At 41.0% G+C, this 25245-nt stretch overlaps 1 protein-coding gene across 3 annotated transcripts in view; it reads left to right on the top strand.

Annotated features, from left to right (window-relative positions):
• PIP4K2A (phosphatidylinositol-5-phosphate 4-kinase type 2 alpha) overlaps positions 1 to 25245 on the top strand; it is a 463092-nt gene that overhangs the window by 356771 nt on the left and 81076 nt on the right. For all 3 annotated transcript variants that reach the window (XM_033931331.1, XM_033931333.1, XM_033931332.1), the window contains exons 5-6: positions 1946 to 2092; positions 15977 to 16015. In XM_033931331.1, the coding sequence (XP_033787222.1) occupies positions 1946 to 2092; positions 15977 to 16015 (186 nt within the window). The remainder of the gene's footprint in view (positions 1 to 1945; positions 2093 to 15976; positions 16016 to 25245) is intronic.

The raw sequence follows: 25245 nt of genomic DNA, 5'->3' as shown, positions 1-25245 counted from the left end.
ACAGACTCTGGGGAGGAGGGCTGTATTATTTAGAGGAAAAAAAAAAACTGCTTTGTGTTTGTCAGCCATGTTTCCCCTGCAGGATTTGCAAACTGGTTAAAATGTAAATTTTTAGTCTTCAAAAGGGCAAATTGGTCATGGCTGAATTGCAACATGGTCCCCTTTCCTACACCCTGCTGTAGTTAGACCCATAAGAAAAAGGAAGCAAAACGTGTTTGGTGCTGCCTGGCACTGCCACTGCTGCTTTTCAATGACTGACTCTGTTCTGTTCAAGTTCTTCTCTTGCAATGATGAAAAAAAAATGCAAACACAAATGATTGATCTGGGGGGAGAGGACTCGAGGAACCCCCCCTGACACCGAGGACCATCCTTCTCTGCATAAAGCATCGTGAATGCAAAGCAACAGGAAGGGGAGTTAAAACATTAAGGGAATTTTGCAGTCAGTTCACCCTAACAGCAGAAATCGGTGCACAGTAAGGCTCTGATTCTGCAATTATATTCATGGACATCTGCTGGCTACTTTCAGTTCAGTAACGAATTTTTAAGACCGAGACATGTGTTACAATAGCTGCCTACACATTGTGAATATCGGTGATTGATTTGATAATTTGCCACTGTTGGGGGAGGAGCCTCTCTTGATTTTTTGTTATTAAAGAGTGAATTTTTTTTTATGACTGATTAGTGTGAGCCTACTATATATTTAGCATGTGCTCTTGAGGTTTTTCTCCACTATTATAAAGATTTTGAAGGTTCCAGGTTTTGAAGGCTAGAGTTTTGTCTCAAAAGCTTTTTATGGGTAATCCTAGTAGAATAGCAAGTAGGAGTGTGGAGAAGCCTGGTAGGTGCAGTAGTGAGCCATAGAGAGGGAGATATAGGCCTATATTCCATCCTACCCACTACATTTATAATCATCCTAAGAACCAGAATATCTAGATGAGTCTATGAGAGAAAAAAAAAAAGACATCCTGTGGTTTCGAAAATGGTCATTTTCCCGACCCGACCTTTCAACATCCTTGAGGAAACATCCAAAGTCGGACTTAGACATCCTATTGAAAATTCCCCTTAAGGTGTTTAATGTAGCACTTACCACATAACAGTTAATTGTGCTGTTAGATGTTAATGCAGCCTTATCGGTAACTAATAATAATTTATTTTATTCTTATTCTTATATACCGCCACACCGAAAAGGTTCTAGGCGGTTGACAACAAATAAAACTAATACATACAATGCAGATAAAATATATCGAATTAGGAAGGAAAAGAACTTGTTAAAAGTTAGAACAGGAATGCATTAAGATACCGACCTATCAAATAGTTGTGTCTTTAACAGTGTTCTAAAATCTAAATAAGAAGACAGTGCAGGTACTTTGTAGTGATGATATACGTAAATGTATTCATTTATTTATGGTAAAATGAAATATCTTGCTTTGTTTGGTACCTATTGCACTTCTTGTGTTGTCATGATTATTTATTTGTGGCTATGGTTTTCATCTTGAGCATTCTACAAAAGAGACGTAGGGGCTCATTTTCAAAGCACTTAGACGCACCAAGTACCAATAGAGAAGTGTGTGTCCATGTACGAGGGGCCGCCGAAAAATTCTCAGCCCAACCAACAAAGTTGGGGCAGTCTCCATCAAGGGCTTTACACTTTGTCCAGTGATTTTCCACTTTTTTCGTTCCATATTTTTCCGAAAGAAGGGGGAAGAAAAGTGGAAAATCACTGGACAAAGTGTAAAGCCCTTGATGGAGACTGCCCCAACTTTGATGGTTGGGCTGAGAACTTTTCAGCGTCCCCTCATATACAAGTATTTATCATACCGTACATAATAGAACATCTAATCAGTGTATATATAATAATGAAGATACTAAAATGTGAATGCTGCCAAGATGAACACAGAATTGGGGGAGAATGTTAACTATTTGCTTTGTTTCTTGTTCTCTGCAGTTCATAGTGGAGTGCCATGGGAACACGCTGCTTCCCCAATTTCTAGGCATGTATCGACTTAACGTTGACGGGGTGGAAAATTATATGATCGTCACTAGAAACGTGTTCAGCCATCGTCTGTCTGTTTATAGGAAATATGATTTAAAGGTAATGGTAGTAAATTCACTTTTCCAAACAACTAACTTGGGTTCTGTAATACTGAAGAACATGAAACAGTTCGTTGTCAAATAGCGCAACTTGCTGAGTCTTCTGGAGAGTTTTAAGAGAAATTATAGGGCCCTTTTACTACGAGTTTAGCACACGCTAAATGTCGAGCTGCCTAAAGGTATAAAAATGGGCTTCTTAACACTTAGCATGCACTAATTCTATTAGTGCACACTAAACTTTGTAAAAGGGGTCCTGAATGTGCTCTCAATGAGATAAATGAAAGGATGGATGGTGCAGGTTCCTTTTTTTTTTTTTTAATTCTTTATTGATTTTCCAAACTTCAATAGTGCAATACATAAAATGTAACATATAATAATACAATAAAAGCACATTCAACTTACAAGTATTCATAACCAACCATTTTCTCCCACCCACCCAATGATTATTCAATAAAACAAAAAGCATAGATTATTGCAAAAACCTTACCCTATTCTAATTAATGATATCATCCCACCCACCCCAAATGTAAATACCCAAAGAACAAAATTAAGACAGAAATAATCCCCCCCTTCCCTGGATGTACATGAAAACAAACAAAAACTGACTCCTAATCAAAGACCTACTATATATAGAGAGGGTGGTGGATGCCTGGAATGCGCTCCCGAGAGAGGTGGTGGAGAGTAAAACTGTGACTGAGTTCAAAGAAGCGTGGGATGAACACAGAAGATTTAGAATCAGAAAATAATATTAAATATTGAACTAGGCCAGTTACTGGGCAGACTTGCACGGTCTGTGTCTGTATATGGCCGTTTGGTGGAGGATGGGCTGGGGAGGGCTTCAATGGCTGGGAGGGTGTAGATGGGCTGGAGTAAGTCTTAACAGAGATTTTGGCAGTTGGAACTCAAGCACAGTACCGGGTAAAGCTTTGGATTCTCGCCCAGAAATAGCTAAGAAGAAAAAAAAAAAAAAAAAAAAATTTAAATTGAATCAGGTTGGGCAGACTGGATGGACCATTCGGGTCTTTATCTGCCGTCATCTACTATGTATGTATTAGTGAAGAAATGTAAGATGTCAATGGGCCCCAAACCAATTTAAATGAATTACTGTGCCCCACACTATTGGCATTCATTCTTTCATATCTATAGCTGGAGCACAGATTTGGCCACCAGAAAGGGAAATTTAAACGATCGTAATTCTTCCAATTTCGGGTTATCATCTGGATGGCAATCCCGGTCATGATAAGGAAAAGACAGCATTTATATTGATCAATTGGGGGCTTAACATGTAACAATGTTTCACATATGACCAACTCATATGTCAGTGAAACTGAGGGCTCCAACATGTTGTTAATTCTGCCCCATATTGACCTCCAAAAGTTAAGTATGCAGGTTCCTGCCATGCTAACTGTAGTTGCAAGTTCTCAGAGATGTGGTATGAAAAGTAGGGTGTGCATGGAAACAACACGTCTGGCTTGTATTTTGTTTTCCTATTTATGGTGTGTCTCTCATTTTCATTTTCAATTTTTTATGATACACACTTGTTTACAATGCATGTACTTGGGTGAAATTGACAAAGAGAATATGTTAAATGGATGTAAGGAAATTCTTCTTTACGGAGAGGGTGGTGGATGCCTGGAATGCGCTCCCGAGAAAGGTGGTGGAGAGGAAAACGGTGACAGAGTTCTAAAAAGCGTAGGATGAACACAGAGGATCTAGAATCAGAAAATAATAGTAAATATTGAACAATTAAGGCCAGTACTGGGCAGACTTGCACAGTCTGTGTCTGTATATGGCCGTTTGGTAGAGGATGGGCTGGGAGGGTGTAGATGGACTGGAGTGAGCTTTGACGGAGATTTCAGTAGTTCGAACCTAAGAACAGTACCGAGCAGAGCTTTGGATTCTTGCCCAGAAATAGCTAAGGAGAAGAAGAAAAAAAAAAAAAAAAAAAACCCCAACAAATTTTTTGATTGAATCAGGTTAAGCATACTAGATGGACCATTCGGGTCCGTCATCTACTATGTTACTATGATGTTGCTCATGCTAAACCAACATAAATAGCAAAAACAATATCTCAGATGGGAAACCTAAAACGATACAGCTAATAATATTGATGTTTTCGTAGTGGTGTAAAATGGCAGCACACCCCTCATCAAAATGCAAAGCCTAGTGGATCCAGTTGCACAAGAGCAGAGCCATTTACAGAAATAAAATAGCTGTTAGCAATATGGTTCTGAGTCAACAAACTTAAAAAAAAAAAAAATGTTCCTCTTATAGGGGTCCTTTTATCAAGCCGCGCTAGCGGGGTTAGCGCGTCAGACATTTCATCATGCGCTAACCCCCGCGGCCGGCTAAACAACTAATGCCTGCTCAATGCAGGCATTAGCGGCTAGCGCGGCAGGCAATTTAACGCGCATTAAACCCCTACCGCAGCTTGATAAAAGGACCCCATAGTCTTCTACAACAAACGATGGCATTTAGAATGTTTGTTTTGTAAAGAGAAAAGGATCAACAATTTGGGAGAGATTACACCAATTAAGAAACCATGGATTTGATTTCATTTTAATTAAAATGTCAGTGTTTATTATAGAAAACTGCCTGAGCTATGTTTGTTGTTCAAACTTCTGTTATTGTTCTGAGATGGGTGTTGATGGTGTGGCACATTATAGCTGCTGACCTGAATATAGGCTTCCAGTGAACAACAGTGTGGCCTAGAGAGTTGTGCGGGGCCAGAAATCCCACCTGCCTCCGCCAGAATTCTGCCCATCCCCATCCGTTCCTGCCAGAATCTCCTCCGTCCCCACTAGGAATTCTCTCTGTCTCCGCCCATCCCCATGAGGAATTCCCTCCCCCATAAAAATTACCTGTCCCCATAAAAAGCAGCAATTACTGATTTTAGTTTTAATTAAGTTTTACTGAAAATTCAAAACAAAGACAGACATCTGCCAGAACAGGCATAAAACCAATACCCCTTTCCCCTCCATCTCCCCAGTCGGGTGAGGTTGGCATATCAACAAAATGCTATCCCAAGGAAGTAGATTTAAGGCAGAATTTGATGAACAGAAAGAAGATGCCTTGTGCAGCAATTCTCTCCCCCTTCGCTCTTTTCTTTTCTTTTTTTAAGTTACATATTTAATGTTGGTACCTACTGGGCTGAAGAAGTTTAATGCAAGGTAGTCTGGCTTCGAAGCTGCACAGTTATGCTGCCAAGTCTCTCCCACACTCCTCTGCACAGCCGTAGTGAGAGGTGACAGGCTTGAGCTAACAAGTTTCTTGAGGGGAGGACTCACGCCAAGGCTTACTACTGGGAGAGCTCTGCATATCCACCAATCTGGGAAAACGACTGGAGCTTAATGGCCAATCAGGAGAACTTCTACAAGGAAGTGCTCATGATTGGCCATCAAGCTTCAGCTCTGTCTCCCTGATTGGTGCATGTACAGAGCTCTCTCATGTGAGTAGTAATGAGAAACTGGTGTGCTGAGGGATCGAAGAAGCTTAGAGGAAACATTGGAACAAATGTAGGCCAGCATTTTTGTGGGAACCCTGGAGAAACAGCGTCCATCCCCATGGGAGTCCCTTGGACCTGGGGGGGTCCCTGCGGGGAAGTCCTGTGGATCTGGGGGGAATCCCCAGGATCCCCATTCCTGTGCAGACCTCTATTGTGGCCACATGTGGTCTGCTCAGTTCACCTGGGAAAGCCACCAATGAAGTACAGCCATTTTCTTTACAAAAGTACTTAGGTCTCCAATCCTGGAGACAGTGCTTTCAGTTAATTAGATTTTGTCAAGGATAAGTGTTTTTTGTAGGAGGGGGGGGCAGGTTAAAGAATTTTCTATGCCCTAAGCATGATTCAAACATGCAAGGGGGTTTCTTTAAAAGTTGTGGGGCGAAAAACATATAATTATGTGCACTAATGCTATTGCTTCAAGGGGTGTAATTTGAACAGCACAGTAGAGCTGTGATGTCCTCACATGCTTCATAAATTTATACAAGAGAATTTGTGTGCCATTTGGGCTAATTGCAAGAGCTTATTATATAAAGAAACATAGGTGTCTTGTTTCCTTTACAAACCATGCTCTTTTTTATCTTATTACAAGGCACTTTGTTATAAAGTTACCCTTTAAATGACTAAACACAGAGTCCAATCTTCAGTGTGGATCTGTCCATCTCAGTAGATAGAAAATAAAGCAGAACTCTGATCAGTTGTTATACAAGGGCAAACAGTTTCTTTACCAGTCAAATATAATTTACCATATCCCTGGATCAGTTTCACCTGATCGGTGTGTCTGAACATTCATCATATAAGTTGTGAAACAGTACAGCAGCTGTGCTTGCCACTTGGACCCACTTCCTTTTCTTATAACTTTAAGCTGAAATGTAAGCTTGCTTGCGGGTTCCCCTTGATTCCTGGAGGTTAGTAATAGATAATTAGTATGACATTTTTGCACATTAGTAAACGGGAAAACAGCTTTTCTTCCCCTGACCTGATCAGATTTCATTCCTTAGTCTCTGTGAACTAAGCTAATACTTCTCTTTGTTTTACATTATCTAAATGCTATAGGGCTCATTTTCAAAAACAAATAGACATCCAAAAACTGGAATAAACTGGCACTTTGACAGTTTAATTGCCAAAATGTCCACATGCCAATCTTTGAAACTATATTTTTAGACATTTTGCAGGGCATGTAAGAGGCATGTTTTGGGCGGGCTCAGCACTTGACATTTTGCAGTGATAATCAAACCTTTATGCAAGATGCCCAGGGTGTCATTTGGACATTTAACTACATGGTTTAACTACAGCCTCAACAAAATGATATTATAGTTATTTTTCTTATGCTTTTCTTATGTACTTTAGTTTTTAATTAGTTCTTCCTTCTCCTATGTTTTCTGCTATGTACTCTAGTCTTAATTACATGTGAACCGAGTCGAGCTCCACTGGGAGATGACCCGCTATATAAACCAAAGATTAAATTAGATTTGGAGTTAGACCTGTTTTCAAAGCATCTAAGTGCCAAAAGGTACCCAAAGTGATCAGATGACCACTGGAGGGATAAAAGCATGCCCCCCCCCCCACACTCCCCCAGTAGTCACCGCCCCCCCACAAAGATGTGAAAGAAACAGTACATACTAGCCTCTATGACAGCTGCAGATATTATGGGACATTCTAGTAGAGTAGCAAGCAGGTGTCTGGAGTAGTGGGCGGTGATTATAAAAACAGACTATCTCTGTCAATAGCGAGCTTTCTAGCAGTCTCTGTCAATGACATGCAAATGGGCTCTTCAACATTGAAATGAGACCTCCAGTGGATTCTTAAAAATGCCGAGCCACTTTCTAAAAGCGACTGGTCCAGGGGTGCCAGTCAGTGTGAGAGACTATTAGAAAGCCTGTGTTGTGATGCAGCGGGAGAGATGCCCATTCTCTCCCACTGCATCACAACACCCCCCTCCCCCCCCACACACACACAGCGGGAGAGATGCCCACTCTCTCCCACCTCACCTAAGATGCCCCTTACCTCCAAATGTATGCACAGAGGGACACGGACTCCCTTCTCCCAGAAGTCCTGCATCATTGAAAATGAGCCTTCCCCTCCCAGGTGCATCTCGGGATGCAGCAGGGAGGGACCTGAGGCTCTGATTGACCCAAGTTGTTTAAGGCCCACCCCATGCCTCTGATTGGCCCAGACACCTAAGGCCCCTCTCATGCGGCATCTGGGCCAATCAGAGCCTTAGGCCCCTTCCCAGTGCATCTGGGGATGGGCCTGAGGTTCTGATTGGCCCAGGTTGTAGAAGGCCCCTCCCATGGGAGAGGCCTTAAACAACCTGAGCCAATCAGAGCCTCAGGTCCCTCCCCGGTACATACCAAGATGTACCAGGGAGGGGAGGACCCATTTTTGATGACGCAGGACTTCTGGGAGGAGGGAGTCCGCGTCCCTCCGTGCATCAATTTGGAGGTAAGAAGAAGGGAGCATTGGAGGTGGGGGGGAGGTGTTCTGTGGTGGGGGGGTCACTTGCCAGTGCGGAAGAGTAGGCATCTCTCATGCTGCGGGGGGATGCGTGGCTGGGATTTCCTTGCAGCGGGAGAGTGTGCAACTGGGATTTCTTGGCAACGGGAGAGTGTGGGCATCTCTCCCGCTGCAGAGAGGTAGGGGAGTGGCACGCAGCCGGGATTTTAGGGCAGCAGTAGAGGATGGGCATCTCCCGCTGCAAGGGGGTAGTGGGTGGCATGCGGCTGGGATTTCAGGGCAACGGGAGAGTATGGGCTTCTCTCATGCTGTTGTTGTGTTTTTGTTTTGTTTTTTCTTGACACGTTTTTTCTGTGCATGTGACCATCGCTATTACCAGCGATGAGCACACACAAATATAGCGAACCTTCCCTGCTGTTCGCCGACCTCATTTGCATGCGTGATTTTTAAAGAATGTCTTGCTTTTTTCGATTCGCTGTCAAAACAGCTGCATTAGCAGACTGTCGCTTTTTAACGCGGGTTTTTGAGAACCTGGCCTAAGTCCATTTTTCTTTTATTTTCTGACAATAGTACATAGAATAGCTGCCACACAGGGAAAAGAGCAAACCAAAATAGAAAATCTATAAAAGATTACTCTTAAATAATGACAATGGAAAAGCTGCAATAACCAAAAAAGTAATCATTTTAAACAAAAAATAGTGGAGAAAAAGGCTTTATTCAAATATTTCACAGCTTCATTCAACAAGAGGTTGGAAGTGTCTAGCAGAATAGAGTAATTTTAAATGTCATCAGTAGTAGTCTTCTGCCTCGGTAGAGGCTCTGGAAAAATGTCCTTTGCAAATCTTTTCTCTTGACCCCCATCTCCAGAGGAGAGCTGCTTTGCCTTGAGCTTGAGGTACAAAGTCCTTTTAGGTGGTCCCTCCCCACCCCCATAGACTCACTGTTACTGAAGTTTCTTTGTCCTACAGATTTCTCCTGAGACACTCCTCCGGTCTCTACTGTTTTCTCAGGCGTGCTCTTGTTATCTTTCCTCTCCTTGCTTCTGTGCAGGGAGGAATATGGAGCTGGTTCCCCATTCCAGCTTCCATTTGTACAAATGCAGCAGCTTGGTTTTCTGTTTGATGCATTTCCCTCCTCTCTCTAGGTACAGTGGCTTGGGTAGCCAGAGACCCTCTTCTGCCTGCTCCGACACCTTTGTCCCCAGCCGTTCCTTTAAACCAGGGATAATAATAATAATTTATTTCTTATATACCGCTATACCGTGAAGTTCGAAGCGGTTTACAATAAAGATACATTTGACAGTACATGGGATAGAAACGGTTTACAATAAAGATACGTTTAGTCAGTACATGAGATTCAAGGTGAAAAGTATAATTAGTTTCGGACCTTGGAATTAGGGGGCGAGGTGAAATGGTCATGGCGAGGAAGAGTTGGGTATGGGAATTTAGAATTTGTTAAACAGTCGAGTTTTCAGGGATTTTCTAAAGTCTGCGTATGTAGTGGCCTCAAGTATGGGCTTTCCAAGCCATGTGTTCAGCCTAGCTGCCTGGAATGATAACATTCTATCTAGAAACTTTTTGTATTGGTAAGATTTCAAGGAGGGGTAATTAAATAGGTTTGTTCTGCGAGTGCTCTTGTTGGACTCGTTGGGGGAGAACTGGGAGATTAGGTAAGATGGAAGAATCCCAAAGACAGCTTTGTAGCAAAAACAAGCAAACTTGAAGAGAACTCTGGATTCTGCGGGTAGCCAGTGGAGTTTCTGATAATAAGGGGAAATGTGTTCCCATTTTTTTAAACCGTGGATTAGTCGGATCGCGATGTTCTGAATTAATCTCAGCTTGTTGAGGTTCTTTTTATAAACTCCTAGGTATATGATGTTACAGTAATCTAAGGTGCTTAAGATGGATGATTGTACTAGTAAACATAAGGACTTTTCATCAAAACATTTTTTAATAGTGCGAAGTTTCCAGAGGACCGAGATACATTTTTTAAACAGTAGGTTTGTGTGGTTTTCCAGGGTTAGGTGTTTGTCAAGTGTTACCCCCAGAATCTTTATGGTTTGGTCAATTTTGTATTCTCGGCTCTGTAGATGAATTGAAAGCAGTGCATGCACATAGATCTCATGCATATTCATTGGGGAAATCCTGAAAACCCGACTGGATTGCGGCCCTCAAGGAGGGACTTTGAGACCTTCTTTAAACCATATAGCTGTAAGGAGGCCCACCCAGCTCAAAAGAACAGTTGGGGCCCAGGATGGCAGAGGAGGAGAAAACAGCTGGATGTGCAACTCTGTAGCAACTCTCACAAAGAGAGAAAAAGAGGGGGTGGACTGTATGTGGGGCTGGAATAAAAGGTAGATGAGGTGTGTGTGCAATAGAAAGGGGCAGAATTCTCCCAGGAGTAAATCAGTATGGTATTGTTTGGGAAAGGGATCTCCTTCTTAATGTCTTTAGTTTACCTACTACTAATAATAATAATCATTTCTATACCACTTCTAGATGTACACAGTACTGTACACATCTTCTGCAGGTACTCTCTCTGTCCCTAGTAGGCTTACAATCTAAGTTGTTAGAGGAAGTTTTTGTACCTAGAGCATTGGAGGGTTAAGTGACTTGTCCAAGGTCACAAGGAGCTACAGTGGGAATTGAACCCAATTTGCCAGGATCAAAGCTCACCACTACCCATTAGACTACTACCATGTAATTTGCTTTGTGATACACAGTGGGTAACCTCATAGTTAAGGTTACCTTCGTAAGGACTGTTCCAAAAAGATATTCGTCATTTGGGAGCAATTGGAAAAAAAGCCAAACAAATTTTTTTGTTCATTACTATTACTACTATTTATCATTTCTTTAGCGCTGAAAGGTGTACACAGCACTGTACAGGTAATATTCAATAGACTTTTAGCAGCAAATTCTGTAAAAGACGCCTAAAGTTAGGCATCCATAATGTGGACAACCAGGAACTTAGGTGTCCAAATAAATTAGATAAGAAGCCCAAGTAACGATTTTAACAAGCAATAATTGAAAGTTAGACATCCAAAGGCTGTGCGCAATTCACAAAATAGGCATCCAGAATTTCATAGGGAAAAGCGCCTAACATGATAGATGTGGGCATGGTTTTAATATGGACGTCCACTTAAGAATCACATAGTGATGAGCGTCTTAACTCGTCTATATTTTTGCCTAAAATGTAGGTGTTGCAAAGCCAGGTCTACTTTTGGGCATTAGTTGGGTGCGACTTAGGCATCACTTAAGTGTCCACATATAGATGAACAGGGCTTCTATTTTTTGGGGGGTAAAGAGAACTCCTCTTTAATAATAATGGAAAAAGATGACATGAGGATCAAGATGGCGTCAGGAGCGGATGCCTGAACGAGCTGTGCCGCTTGTCTCACCTGGTGCCGCGTTTGCGAGTCTCTTTCCCGGCAGTGATATGGGGAAGAGAAAGGGAGTCCCCCACTTTGCCCCTCCAGCGGTGGAGTCCCCTCAACGACTGGTCCAGACGACGCTTACGAACGTCTATGCCCGTTCGGGTGAAGTGACCTGAACTACCTCGGGGGAGAACCCGGAATCTTTGGGTGCCTTAGCACAGCGAGCCAGGCTTCATTAAGCCAAGAGCAGAGGCTGGTTCCTCCCCAACCCGGAAGTACTCCAGTGCAGGGAATGTCTGAAGTCCTGCAGCCCCAAGAGGGAGAGCTTGACCCCAGTACAGGAGGGACATTTCTACTGAACCTTTGGAACAAGGTGGAGATGAGAATCATCAGCAGTCTCCCTGCAACACAGAGGAGGAGGTGAGAGGCGCTTTGGGAGGGAATGTTATTAGCTTTGGGGAGATGAAGAAATCAGAAAAAATAGATATGGAGGCGCTGTGGCAGGCCGTATCAGTCATGGACTCCAACCTTAAATTGAGTTTTTCTACTATTAAAACAGACTACGGAACTGTCTTTTCCAAGGTGGAACAACAGGGAGTACTTCTAACTAATTTGAGTGAAAAGTTGGAGAATCAAGAAAATAATTTGAATGATGTAAAGAAAGTGCAAATGGAACTGGTCAAAGAGAGATCTTATGTTTCGCGTAAGATGCAGAATTTCGAAAACCAACTGAGGAAAAATAACTTAAGATTTTTGAATTTTCCAAAGTGCCCTATTATATCACCAGTTAAGATGGCTAGAAACTATTTTCGTGAAACTTTGGCCATTCCATCAGAAAATTTACCTCCAATTGTTAGAGCTTATTATTTGAATATAAAGACACCGACAAGGGGAATCTACTCCTACAGAAATTCCTGTAGATAGAGCAGTGGATATGAATTTGTCTTCATTTCTGGAAAATTCTCTTGAGGTTGTCACTCATAGAACTACCATGCTGTTAACGCAGCCTTGGAGAGTGATAAGGAATTTATCCTCCACTTGTGTTTTCATCATATAAATGATAAGTTCTTAGGCTCAAATGTTCGTGTTTTTCCAGATCATGCTCAGAAAACCCAGAGACGTAGGAAAGAGTTCTTGTCCTTGAGGCCAAGAATTCTGGCTCTGGGGGCTACATTTCTTGTTAAATTTCCTGTGAAGTGTTATATATCTTATCAAGATAAGAATTTTATTTCCTTTGAGCCTAAACAACTTTTAGAATTTATTGGATCATAAGAAAGGCTGGTAACCATGTCTAGTGATGTATGACCTTCCATCTGACTGTAGTACGGGAATCTAATGCCGTGACCTTAAGTTAATTTTTATTATTTCAGATTGGAAGTTTATTTCTTTCCTGATCCTCATTTTTGTGGACTAAATAAGAGTTCGTTAATTGTTTCCTTTATATGTTATATTGTAAGTAATTTCTAGATCTGTAGCAAGTAGCAAAAATCAATGCTTGTATGTAAAATTGAAAATCTTATAAATAAATAAAAAAATAATAATGGAAAAAGATGTTTAATAATGCAGAATGTCACTAAAAAATATCACCTGCCATCTAGGTGGATATTGATGATATCACAATGATGTTGAGATTGTGCATCAAACATGTCTACTTGCTCTGAGCCACAAGCATTGTGAGTAGGGTTTCTCTTCTTATTTTCTTAAACTTTGGGGATGAGGTTTAGTATGCAATACATTTTATCATGTACTTTGCTTGAGTAATGCATTATTAAATTTAATTTTCCATTATTATCAAAGAGGAGTCCTCTTTACACCAAAAACTAGGTTTAGTATGCAATATGGGGCTCATAATCGAAAGAGAAAAACGTTCAAAAACCGGCCTAAATCGGCTCTTGGACAAACATTTCCCAAATAAGTCCTAGTGCCGATAATAAAAACGGGTTATGGACGTATTTCTAAGTGACCTAGGCCTACATAGTGCCGCTGAATGACCAAAGCTAAATGGAGCATTTCGGGAGGAGTGTCGAGGGTGGGACGTGGGCCGGCTTAGACCTAGACGTACAGCATGTATAACCGAAAGTTATACAGCGCACGATCGATGGAACTTGGACGTTGTGACTTAGACCATGTAAAACATGGTCTAAGTCACAAAAACTCACCTAAAGTCACCAGATAAGCACTGCAAACACATAAAACAGACCCCCACACACTATCTCAGTGATCATCAACCCCCCCACCCCCATAAAAATATTAATCACACCTTTAAAATTCAGCCTCCAGACCATCATCGCCTGGCATAGGAAAGCCTAGTCGTCTAGCAAAGAGGCGGCTTGGGGGAGGGGGAGGGTTAGGGACCTGTAGAGAGGAGGACCCATGTCCATAAGCCCCTGTAATCACTGCCTTGATACTTAAACATGTGAACTCCCCTATATACTCCCAAAACCCTTTTTTACTTGCATTTAAGTGGCTCCTGCAGACATAAGGGCTATTGGGGTGGTAGATAAGTGGGTCTAGGGGATTCTGGAGGTGGTTTGGGGGGCTCACCATGACCTATAAGGGAGCTGTAGTGAGGAGAAGACATGGCACCCTTTCTGTAAAGTTCATAGCACTATCCTGTAAGGTACCCCACTATTTAGGTGGCATGTCTGGGTGTTCAGTCCATCACTTTGCTTGCCCCTCCCACGTCCAACAGGACTTGTTCTAAGCGTTTTTGATTTGGACGAAAAGTTGGACGAAAATGTAGTATAAAGATGGACGATTTAGTGACTTGGAAGATCAGATCAGCAGGACTTATAGTTTGATGATTTTCGAAACAAAAAAAATTTTGGAGTATTTTTCAAAAATGTGTCCTAGGTTGTTTTTTACTTTGGACAACTTGTGACTTAGACAAAAACAGACTTAGACGTCCCTTTCGATTATGTCCCTCCACGTATATATATATATTTTCATGTTTTTCATGATTGAGGAACACAGAGGCCAAAAGAGGAACTGGACAAGTGTTGAAGGTGCATGTTTGACATTTATCCTAGAGAAATGATTGCTTATGAATCAAAAGGATATAAGCTTGGCTTTTGAATTGACATGTGATTTAATATCTGAGTATGTGTGGTGCAGTGGTTAGAGCTACAGCCTCAGTACCCTGAGGTTGTGGGCCTTCACTGCTCCTTGTGACCCTGGCAAGTCACTTAATCCCCTTGAGCCCAGCAGGACAGAAGGGAAATATGATAAAGTAGCCAAATATAAATAATTAAAAGATAAATAAAATATAATAGTGGTGCTTCTATAAAATTGGGCTGCCTTATGCACGCCATTTTACTGCGTACAATTTTAATGTAAAACACCAATATAAAATTATCATTCTAATGACATCATAATGCTAAAATACGACAACATAATAGACATTGTGAAGACGCCTATGCAATTCCTAAAAGGCGATTCTATAAAGCACACCTAACTATATAGACGCGCTTAAATTCGCTGAGTGTGATTCTCTATTGTGCGTCTGTGCTTAATAGAATTGCGCTAAGCGTTGTGCTGCTGGACGTCTAAACAATGCCTAACACACAGACATCTTTTACAGAATTTGCCACTTAAGGTCTTTTTTGTGCATGTGAAAGGACCACTAGGAGATGACATAGTGTGATGCATACAAGAGGGCAGAGAAGAGTGAGACTATACTACTGTTTTTGTCAAGATGAAATTCTGAAACCCAGAGAGGAGTAGAAATGATCCACGATGAAAGGCAATTGAAACACAGACATTTGAGGACAGTCATCATAGTCTAGGGGCCCAGGGACATGAAAGGCAGGTGATAATTAGGAATGTGCTTTTTTAGAACTGGAGGCACTCCTGCTTATTTGACGGAGGATGGAAAGGCTCCTGAAGAAAGAGCACTTGATACGCTGAGTGATGAAAGGATGCAGTGGTTGAACAAGCGCTGGAGGATGGTGTAGGGATAATTTCAGGCACAGATGGTGAGTTTGCATGGGGGGAGAGTTGAGCTGGAGGGTAAAAGCAGGTGAACCGCCAAAGGGAAAGGAACAGAGGTGGCGCAGTTGTGCTAGGGTCAAGTACCTACCAAGAAGCTTTTCAACAAACAGTTGTCAAGTTAAGATCACTAGAGTTTTCAGTGTCAGGGTTGAAATATATGTCAAATTTTATTGGCTTGTCTATTTACATTGTCCTTTCACATTATTTTAGATTTTGTTTATATTTTGGGTTTTTATAACTTAGGGGGACTTTTACTAAGGCGCGCTAAATGCTAACGTGTCTGTAGAATATAAAGGGCGCATTAGCATTTAGTGCGTACTAAATCAGCTAGCACGCCATGGTAAAAGACCTCCTTAATTATTTTTACTGGATGCTTTATTTGTCATTAATTTGTTGGTTTGTCTTAAATTAATAGTTTTCTTGCTCTTAAGCTTGAGTGATTTTCTGTTTTGAACTTTTATAGAAAAGCAGAATATAAATCTGTAAAATAAAATTGTAAAAATAAAGAATTTAGGTGCGTTTTAAAAAAACATTGAACATTATATTTCTTCTTTTTATTTCAGGGCTCTACAGTAGCTAGAGAAGCCAGTGGCAAAGAAAAGGTATGATGGCATTAGACTTATACTGGTGAGCTATGTCTAAAGATTTTGATAATTTACATGTCAGCACTTCCTCGTGACTTTTTTTTTTATTATTATTATTTCTAGCTTAATAAACTAGTAATATTCAAAATTAAGGGCTCTTTTTACAAAGGAGCGCTCACGTTTTTAGCGCACACACCGGATTAGCGCGTGCTGTAGCGTGCGCTAGCCAAAAAACTACCGCCTGTTCAAGAGGAGGCGGTAGCGGCTAACGCGCACGGCATTTTAGCGGGCGCTATTCCGTGCGTTAAGGCCCTAGCGCGCCTTCGTAAAAGGAGCCCTAACTGATGTAAAAACTATCCTAAAGCAGAAGTGAAGCACAAAACTCTCTGGGCATCAACCTTTATATTATACTTTTCTTTTGTTTGTTTCACGCCAGATTTGAGTTTAGCTTTTACCAAGTAGTCCTAGTTCATTTCCTGTTAACACCGATAAAAATAAATAAATTGGTTACCAGAATTATGTTGCAGTCTGATTCCAGTTGCAAATGAACAGAAACTGAAAATAGTGAACAGTCAACTGCTTTATTATGCAAAACAAAACAAAAATGTCTTGCAAGGCTAAAGACAACATTTTACAGTTTGAAGAAAACTATTCAGGAAAAGTTCGGAGAACTAGTGGGCTGGTTTTCTTTCTTAGTCCAGTTCCTGCAGCGGACCACACGCCAGCTGACCTCCATCTGAACACTCCAGTTCTGAAACAGTAACCAATAGTTCTTTTCCCCTGTTCGGCTCTAATCAGAGTTGCGCAGAGATGTTCAAATATTAGTTCAGGTTCATTTCTAGTATAGAAAAGCTGAAGGATTATTTTTCTGTTCTGGTTCAGGCCCTGGTTAAAAACAGAAGTCAATTATTTTTTTATTTTTTTTTTTATTTATAATTTTGAATACTTTGCAATATCCAACAATTCAAAAGAAAAAAGGATATCACATAAAATAAAACATAATCAAATCATGCATACAAAGCTCCTTTCAAGCCCACAGAAGTCAATTATAATGTCAAGCACTTTCATTTATAAATACATATTTTCACATATTTCACTTGAATAAAGTTGCAGCGAAAGGCAATGCCATTGACTTCATATGAAAAAAAAAATTCTGTGAACTGAAGATTATGTGATTTTTGTCAGATGTTTGCGAGAGAGGTGTTCCTCTTCTCTCTTTTTTTTTTTTTTCTTTTTTCTTTTTATATTTTGTTAGTTACACCTATGTGCTTATTCTGTAGTTCCTACATTGGTTCGCTTAACGTGTGCTGACAAAAATAGATGGAATTGAAGGAAGGCATGTGAGCTGTACAACTCTGTTAATGCATTCCTGCTAACTTTCCTAGATGACTTCCATTTCGGACTCTTAAGTAGTCCCCATAGTTCCTGTGGTGATGCTTCATATACCCTTCCCCCTTTTAGAAAACCACAAAAGCATTTTTTAGCGCCAGCTGGCATGCTGAATGCTGGGCGCTGCTCCTAAGCTCATGGGAACTCTATGAGCGTCAGAGAAACGCACAGCATTCGGTGCTAAAAACCGCTTTCACGGTTTTGCAAAAAGGGGGGGAGGGATAGGCTCCATGACTTTAGTTATTTAATTCTTTTTATATAGCGTTCTCAGATTAAAGTTTATATGCATTAGTACAGTGTTCATTTGGCTTGTGTGTGTGTGAAAATTTCTAGCAGTTTATTTTTTTCTGGTTTAGTTAATCTTTTGGTTCAAAAGGTGGGCTTTCAGACATATTCATCATGAAAGTACGCGACAAAACATATGTATAAATATTTTTATCATGCATGTTCATGATGAATATGTCTGAAAGCCCACCTTGCTAGGGATTCCATCCCGGTTAAGAATGGAATACATACTGCGTCTCCAAAAATGGCAATATATCTCGTGTATGTTCAAAGTAAATGTTCTGTCATCACATTTTGTAATGGCATTATATGAAGGCAAACAGAGAGCTCAGCTCAAATTTAGCTTGGCATATAAATTGGACTTCTAGGCTTCCACTTTATTAAACAAGTAATAGTATTCAAAAAACATACAATCTACTGTATGATGAAATGGGGTCAAGAATATCTTAGGGGTCCTTTTAGTGAGGTGTAATAACAGATTTAGCGCATGCTAAAAATTAATGAACATTGAGAGATGCTTAACCCATCATATATATAGCTATTGGTTGAATGGCACTTAACACACACTAATTCATTAGTGCGCCTTAGGAAAAAGGACCCCTTAGTTATTCAATTACTAGGAGTTAATGATTCCTCTGTTTTCTTTCCAATAACCAATTCCTAATCCACAACAGAACATTGCCTCCTATCCCATGACTAATTTTCTATGGAGTCTCTCATGAGGAACTTTTGTCGAAAGCTTTATGAAAATCTAGACACACTTACATCAGTGGTCTCAAACTCAAACCCTTTGCAGGGCCACATTTTGGATTTGTAGGTACTTGGAGGGCCTCAGAAAAAATAGTTAATGTCTTAAAGAAATGACAATTTTGCATGAGGTAAAACTCTTTATAGTTTATAAATCTTTCGTTTTGGCTAAGTCTTAATAATAATATTGTCATTTATACCTAAAGAGACATATGATCAAGAAACTGTTTTATTTTACTTTTGTGCTTATGATAAATATACCGAGGGCCTCAAAATAGGACCTGGCGGGCCGCGAGTTTGAGACCACTGCACTACATGGAACTTAGCAAGTAAAATGAATAATTATTGGATTGTGGGTTCAACATTGCCTTGATAATGAATGTGACTGTTGGGCAGACTGGATGGACCACTCAGGTCTTTATCTGCCATCATTTACTATGTTACATCAACTGGCTCACCTTTATCCACATGTTTGTACACACCTTTAAAGAAATGAAGCAAGTTCATGAGGCAAGACTTCCCTTAGCCAAACCCATGCTGACTATGACCCATTAAGCCTAGTTTAGGGCAGGAGCAAAATGCTTGCCCTCTGTCTATGCTATGTGATGGTGCTGCTGGGAGCCCTGAGCTGACCTTGGCACAGAGACAGTGAGTGATGGTATTTGTGAATCAGAAGAAACCCCCTCCCCCCAAGTTAATTACCCATCTAAAACTAGGCTGCAGTTTCAACTACTGCCAACCCTGTTCTAGATCACTTCCACAGAAAAAAAACATAGTGGAGAATACAGTAGGTTTGAGGAAGGTACAGTAGGGAAGAGGGAAGCACTACCATTCAAACAGAGGAGGGTTGCTTTTGATATTCCTGTCAAGACTGTAGCTTGAACCAGTCAGCCCTAATGTCTGCTGAGTCACTAATCCATATCTACTGATTTGCAGGGAAAGAAGCAATACTTTCTGAAGGTTCTGGAAAGGCAGACAAGCAAGTCTGAGTTGTAGGGTATTCAGAGCCCTGGCCCACAAAATGGAGAATCCACTTCATGCGGAAAATTCCCATGCACTTTTCTGAAAATGCCAGCAGGTGGCAGCATAACATATACTGTAAATATACAGGCTGATATTTATAACAGTTGCTTTGGCAGGGTGATCCCTGGATTTTCAGCCGCACAAAACCAGACAGCGCCATTGAACATCTGATGAGACCATCACAGTTAGTGCTGTAGCAGTCCAGAGACAAGAGTCTGGACAAATCTGGGATTTATTGAATTGTGATTTTCAGACCTCTAAGTGCAAAAAAGCTGTTAAAACCTTATCTAGCCAATTATCTGGATACAAATCTGAATATTGGCCAGCAGTCAGATAACCTCCGCTGGCCAGCCAAGACCTGGATATTCAATGCCAGTGCCTAGAGCAAGTCCAGCATTAAATGTTCAAGTCAGATTTTGCCCATGATAATCAGTTCCGTTAAGATTGCTGACTGCTACAGGCAAAATTGAATAATACAGGTTTCAGAACAGAACTTTATAATATGGAAGAGTTTTTTTTTATGACCTATGAAGATGAACTGAGGTCTTTTTCTCCCCTATATTAATTTTTGTATAATGAATGAGAGGCTTCAAAGTTATAAAAGGGGTATGTACTAGTGGGTTATGATTTCATCTACCCCAATATTGACTGGATAAATGTTACATCGGGGAATGCTAGAGGTAAAATTTCTAGATGTAATAAGACTGCTTCTTAGAGTAACTGGTCCAGGAACCGACAAAAGGGAGAATTATTTTAGATCTGTCCTTGATAGATAATACGAGAGGGGAAACGGTGTGAAAAGTGATCATACAGTAACATGGCCAAATTTGAGTTAAAGGGTGACTGATAAAATGAAGAAAATGGTTTAAAAGAAGCTAAAAGGATTTGTGGCAAAGGTTAGGACTTTAAATCAGGCATGGGCCTTGTTTAAAAATACCATCGTGGCAGCCCAGACCAGTGGCAGTCTACTTGTTAACAAAGGTAGAAAGGAGCAAATGGCAGCCAGCATGGTTGAAAGGTGAAGTGAAAGAGGCTATTAGAGCCAAAAGAATATTCTACAAAGAATGGAAAAAGGATCTGAATGAAGAAAATAAGAAGCACCATAAGCACTGGCAAGTAAAGTATTGATGAAGAAGGCTAAAAGAGAAATTAAGAGAAACTTGGCACAGAGGCAAAAACCCACAGTAACAACATTTTCAGGTACTGTACATCAGAAGCAAAAAGCCTTTAAAGGAATCCATAGGAGCGTTAGATCATGAAGGAGCAAAAGGGGCACTGAGGGACGACAAGGCCATAGTGGAGAGACTGAATTAATTCTTTGCTTTGGTCTTTGCAGAATATGATGTATGAGATGCACCTTAACCAGAAATGGTTTCCAAGGGTAATGATGTGGAGGATCTGAAAGAAATCTTAGTGAACCTGGAAGTTGAACAGAGCCAAATTGACAAGTTAAAAATGGATAAATCACCTGGTCTGGATGGTATACACTCCAGTGTACTAAGAGAACTTAAACATGAAATTGCTGATCTGTTGCTGGTGATCTGTAACCTGTCATTAAAATTGTCCATAGTACCTGACGATTGGAGGATGGCCAGTGTAAAAAGGGTTCCAGGGGTAATCCAGGAAATTACAGGCTGATAAGCCTGACTTCAGTTCTGGACAAGATGTGGAGAAACTGAAATTTCTGTAAATCTGGAATAATTACTGAGCCAAATTGAGAAGTTAGAGTGATAAATCGCCTGGTTCAGAAGGTATACACCCTAGGATACCAAAAGAACTAGAACATGAAATTGCTGATCTGCTGTTAGTGATCTGTCATTAAAATCATCTGTAGTACCTGAAGTTTGGAGGATGGCCAGTGTAATGCTGATTTTTTAAAAAGGTTCCAGGGCTGATCCTAGAAATTACAAAACATTAAACTTCAGTTCCCAGCAAGATAATGGAAATTATTATAATTTATAGAATAAAATTACAGAACATGTAGACAAACATGGCTTAATGGGTCAGAGTCGGCATGGGTTCGGCTAAGGGAAGTCTTGCCTCATGAACTTGCTTCATTTCTTTGAAGGTGTGTACAAACGTGGATAAATGTGAGCCAGTTGATGTAACATAGTAGATGATGGCAGATAAAGACCTGAGTGGTCCATCCAGTCTGCCCAACAGTCACATTCATTATCAAGGCAATGTTGAACCCACAATCCAGTAATTATTCATTTTAATAATAACATAAAGTGATACACTTTGGGAAGAATAATCCATATCACTGTTACCGGATGCTAGGATCCACCTTAGGAGTCAGCACCCAAGAAAAAGATCTAGGTGTCATCATAGACAATACACTGAAACCTTCTGTCCAATGTAGGCAGCATGCAAAAAACAAACAGGATGCTAAGAATTATTAGGAAAGGAATGGAAAATAAGATCAATATTTTCTCTATATCACACCATAGTGCGACCTGACCTTGAGTATTGCATTCAGTTCTGGTTGCTGTATTTCAAAAAAGATATATAGCAGAATTAGGGTTCAAAAGAGAGTGACCAAAATGTTAAAGGGGGTAGAATTCTCATATGAGGAAAGGCTAAAGGGGTTAGGGCTCTTCAGTTTGGAAAAGGGACAGCTGAGGGGAGATATGACTGAGGTTAAGCTCTGGAACTCATTGCCGGAAGATGTGGTAACAGCAGTTAGCGTAGCAGGGTTTAAAAAAAGGTTTGGACAAGTTCCTGAATGAAAAGTCCATAGTCTGTCTCAATAGTAGATATGGGGGAAGCCAATGCTTGCTCTGAGACTGGTAGTTTAGAATTTTGCTACTACTGGGGTTTCTGCCATGTATTTGTGACCTGGATTGGCCACTATAGAAACAGGATACTGGGCTACATGGACTGTTAGTCTGACCCAGTAGTCTTATGTTGAAAGGTAATATACAAACAAATCTTTTCCAGATACGGGGCAGAAATAGAACCAGAGGTCATGGATTGAGTTTTCAGACGTAGGAGTAACATCAGGAAATACTTTGTCAGTGAAAAGGGTAGTGGATATCTGGAATATCCTCCAGATGGAGCTGATGGAGACAAAAAAGTGATGAAATTCAAAAATATGTGGGGTACAAATAGAAGACCCCTGTACGGAAAGAAAATAGAATCAAAGCAAAACTTAAAAGACCTTCATACTTTAAACAAAGTATCGAGAGCTGCAACCTGCATGAAGGGGTAACATAGAAATAGACGGCAGATAAGGGCCACGGCCCATCTAGTCTGCCCACCCTAATGTCCCTCCCCCAACCTTCGCCCTGTGAATAGATCCCATGTGACGATCCCATTTGGCCTTAAAATCAGGCACGCTGCTGGCCTCGATCACCTGCAGTGGAAGACTATTCCAGCGATCAACCACCCTTTCTGTGAAAAAGAATTTCCTGGTGTCAGCTCGTAGTTTCCCTCCCCTAATTTTCCACGGATGCCCTCTTGTTGTCGTGGGACCCTTGAAAAGGAAGATATCTTCCTCCGTCTCTATGCGGCCCGTGAGATACTTGAACGTCTCGATCATGTCCCCCCTCTCTCTGCGCTCCTCGAGTGAGTATAGCTGCAATTTGTCTAGCCGTTCCTCGTATGGGAGATCCTTGAGTCCTAAGACCATCCGTGTGGGTAGATACAGCTCTAGCTGCCTTTTGGGCAGACTGGATACACCAAACAGGTCTTTTTATCTGTCATCATTTGCTTTGTATCTTATCTTATGTTTACACCAAGTGAAAATTCTGTGGCATGTTAGTTTTAAGTAGTAAGGAATAAACATTAGTTGTGTAACCTTTTGTGTCTGGTGTTTGTTTCTCTACAGCCTCCCATCTCTCTTCCTCCATCATTCTGTTGGTTTCCCCCTATGAACAGCTTTTTCCTTTTAATCCCCCCTTCAGCATCCCCTCTCTCAGCGCTTTTCTCATTTAAGTCATTCCCCCCATCATATCCATATTCTAACTTGTTCCTTCCCTACAATCTCTCCTGTAGTCTGTCTTTCCCCAACTTCACCTCTCTCTAGCAAGATCTGTCTCCTTCTCCTCAGCCTCTCCCATGACTGCTGGAGTAGAACGGGTACAAGTGGATCGATTTTTCGCTCCATCAAAAATGACAAAGGCTAGGGGACACTCAATGAAGTTACAAGGAAATACTTTTAAAACCAATTGGAGGAAATTTTTTTTCACTCAAAAAATAGTTAAGCTCTGGAACGCGTTGCCAGAGGATGTGGTATGAGCGGATAGCGTAGCTGGTTTTAAGAAAGGTTTGGACAAGTTCCTGGAGGAAAAGTCCAAAGTCTGCTATTGAGAAAGACATGGAGGAAGCCACTGCTTGCCCTGTATCGGTAGCATGGAATATTGCCACACCTTGGGTTTTAGCCAGGTACCAGGGACCTGGAGTGGCCACCATGAGAACGGGCTACTGGGCTTGATGGACCATTGGTCTGACCCAGTAAGGCTGTTCTTATATTCTGCACTGCATACCTATCTTGGCATGTGAGTCATGCGGTGGTGGAAATCCATCACTGTTCTCAGATTCTCACAAGCCTTGACACAGGACATCAGATACCGCATAGCTTATTTGGTTGTAATATTTTTTTTTTAGTATTTAGCACGTACCTTTTCAGAAGAAGTTCAAGATGAATTGCATTCAGCTACAGTAGGTATTTCCCTGTCCCCAGAGGGCTTACAATCTAAGTGTGTACCTGAGGAATTGGAGGGTTAAGTGAATTGCCCAAGGCCACAAGAAAAGTCAGCAGGATGTGAACCCTGGTCTCTCTGGTTCCTAATCTACAGCTCACACTCTGAGACAGACATGCAGTTCCTCTTCCATCATAGGCCACTGCCTTGGCTCCTATTCCTTCTAATACTTATCATTTCTATTGCACTGCTAGATGTACACAGTGCTGCACATTAAACATATAAGAGACAATTATTAAATCAACCCTACTCAATAGAGCTTACAATCTAATTAAAACAGACATAAAGAACAAATAGAGGTTAGGTAATTTAGAAACATAGAAAACATGACGGCAGATAAAGGCCAAATGGCCCATCCAGTCTACCCATCCACAGTAACCATTATCTCTTTCTCTCTCTGAGAGATCCCACGTGCCTATCCCAGGCCCTTTTGAATTCAGACACAGTCTGTCTCCACCACCTCTTCTTGGAGACTATTCCATGCATCTACCACCCTTTCTGTAAAAAAATATTTCCTTAGAATACTCTGGAGCCTATCACTGCTTAACTTCATCCTATGCCCTCTCATTGCAGAGTTTCCTTTCAAATTAAAGAGATTCGACTCATGCGCATTTATATTTCGTAGGTATTTAAACGTCTTTATCATATCTCCCCTCTCCCACCTTTCCTCCAAAGTGTATAGATTATAGATTGAGATCTTTAAGCTGTCCCCATACACCTTATGACGAAGACCACGCACCATTTTAGTAGCCTTCCTCTGGACCGACTCCATCCTTTTTATATCTTTTTGAAGGTGCAGCCTCCAGAATTGTACACAATATTCTAAATGAGGTCTCACCAGAGTCTTATACAGGGTCATGAATACCTCCTTTTTCCTAATAGCCATACCTCTCCCTATGCAACCTAGCATCCTTCTAGCTTTCGGTGCCACCTTAAGATCGTCACATACAGTCACATCCAAGTCCCGCTCTTCTGTTGTGCACATAAGCTCTTTACTCCCTAATCTGTACCGTTCCCTCTGTTTTTTTGCAGCCCAAATGCATGACCTTGCATTTCTTAGCATTAAATTTTAGCTGCCAATTTCCAGACTATTCTGCAAGC

The sequence above is a fragment of the Geotrypetes seraphini genome, chromosome 2 (genome assembly GCF_902459505.1).
Source record: "Geotrypetes seraphini chromosome 2, aGeoSer1.1, whole genome shotgun sequence".
In the NCBI taxonomy this organism is placed as follows: Eukaryota; Metazoa; Chordata; class Amphibia; order Gymnophiona; family Dermophiidae; genus Geotrypetes; species Geotrypetes seraphini.
The sequence above is the reverse complement of the archived record's forward strand: the minus strand, read 5'-3'. Positions and strand labels throughout refer to the sequence as shown.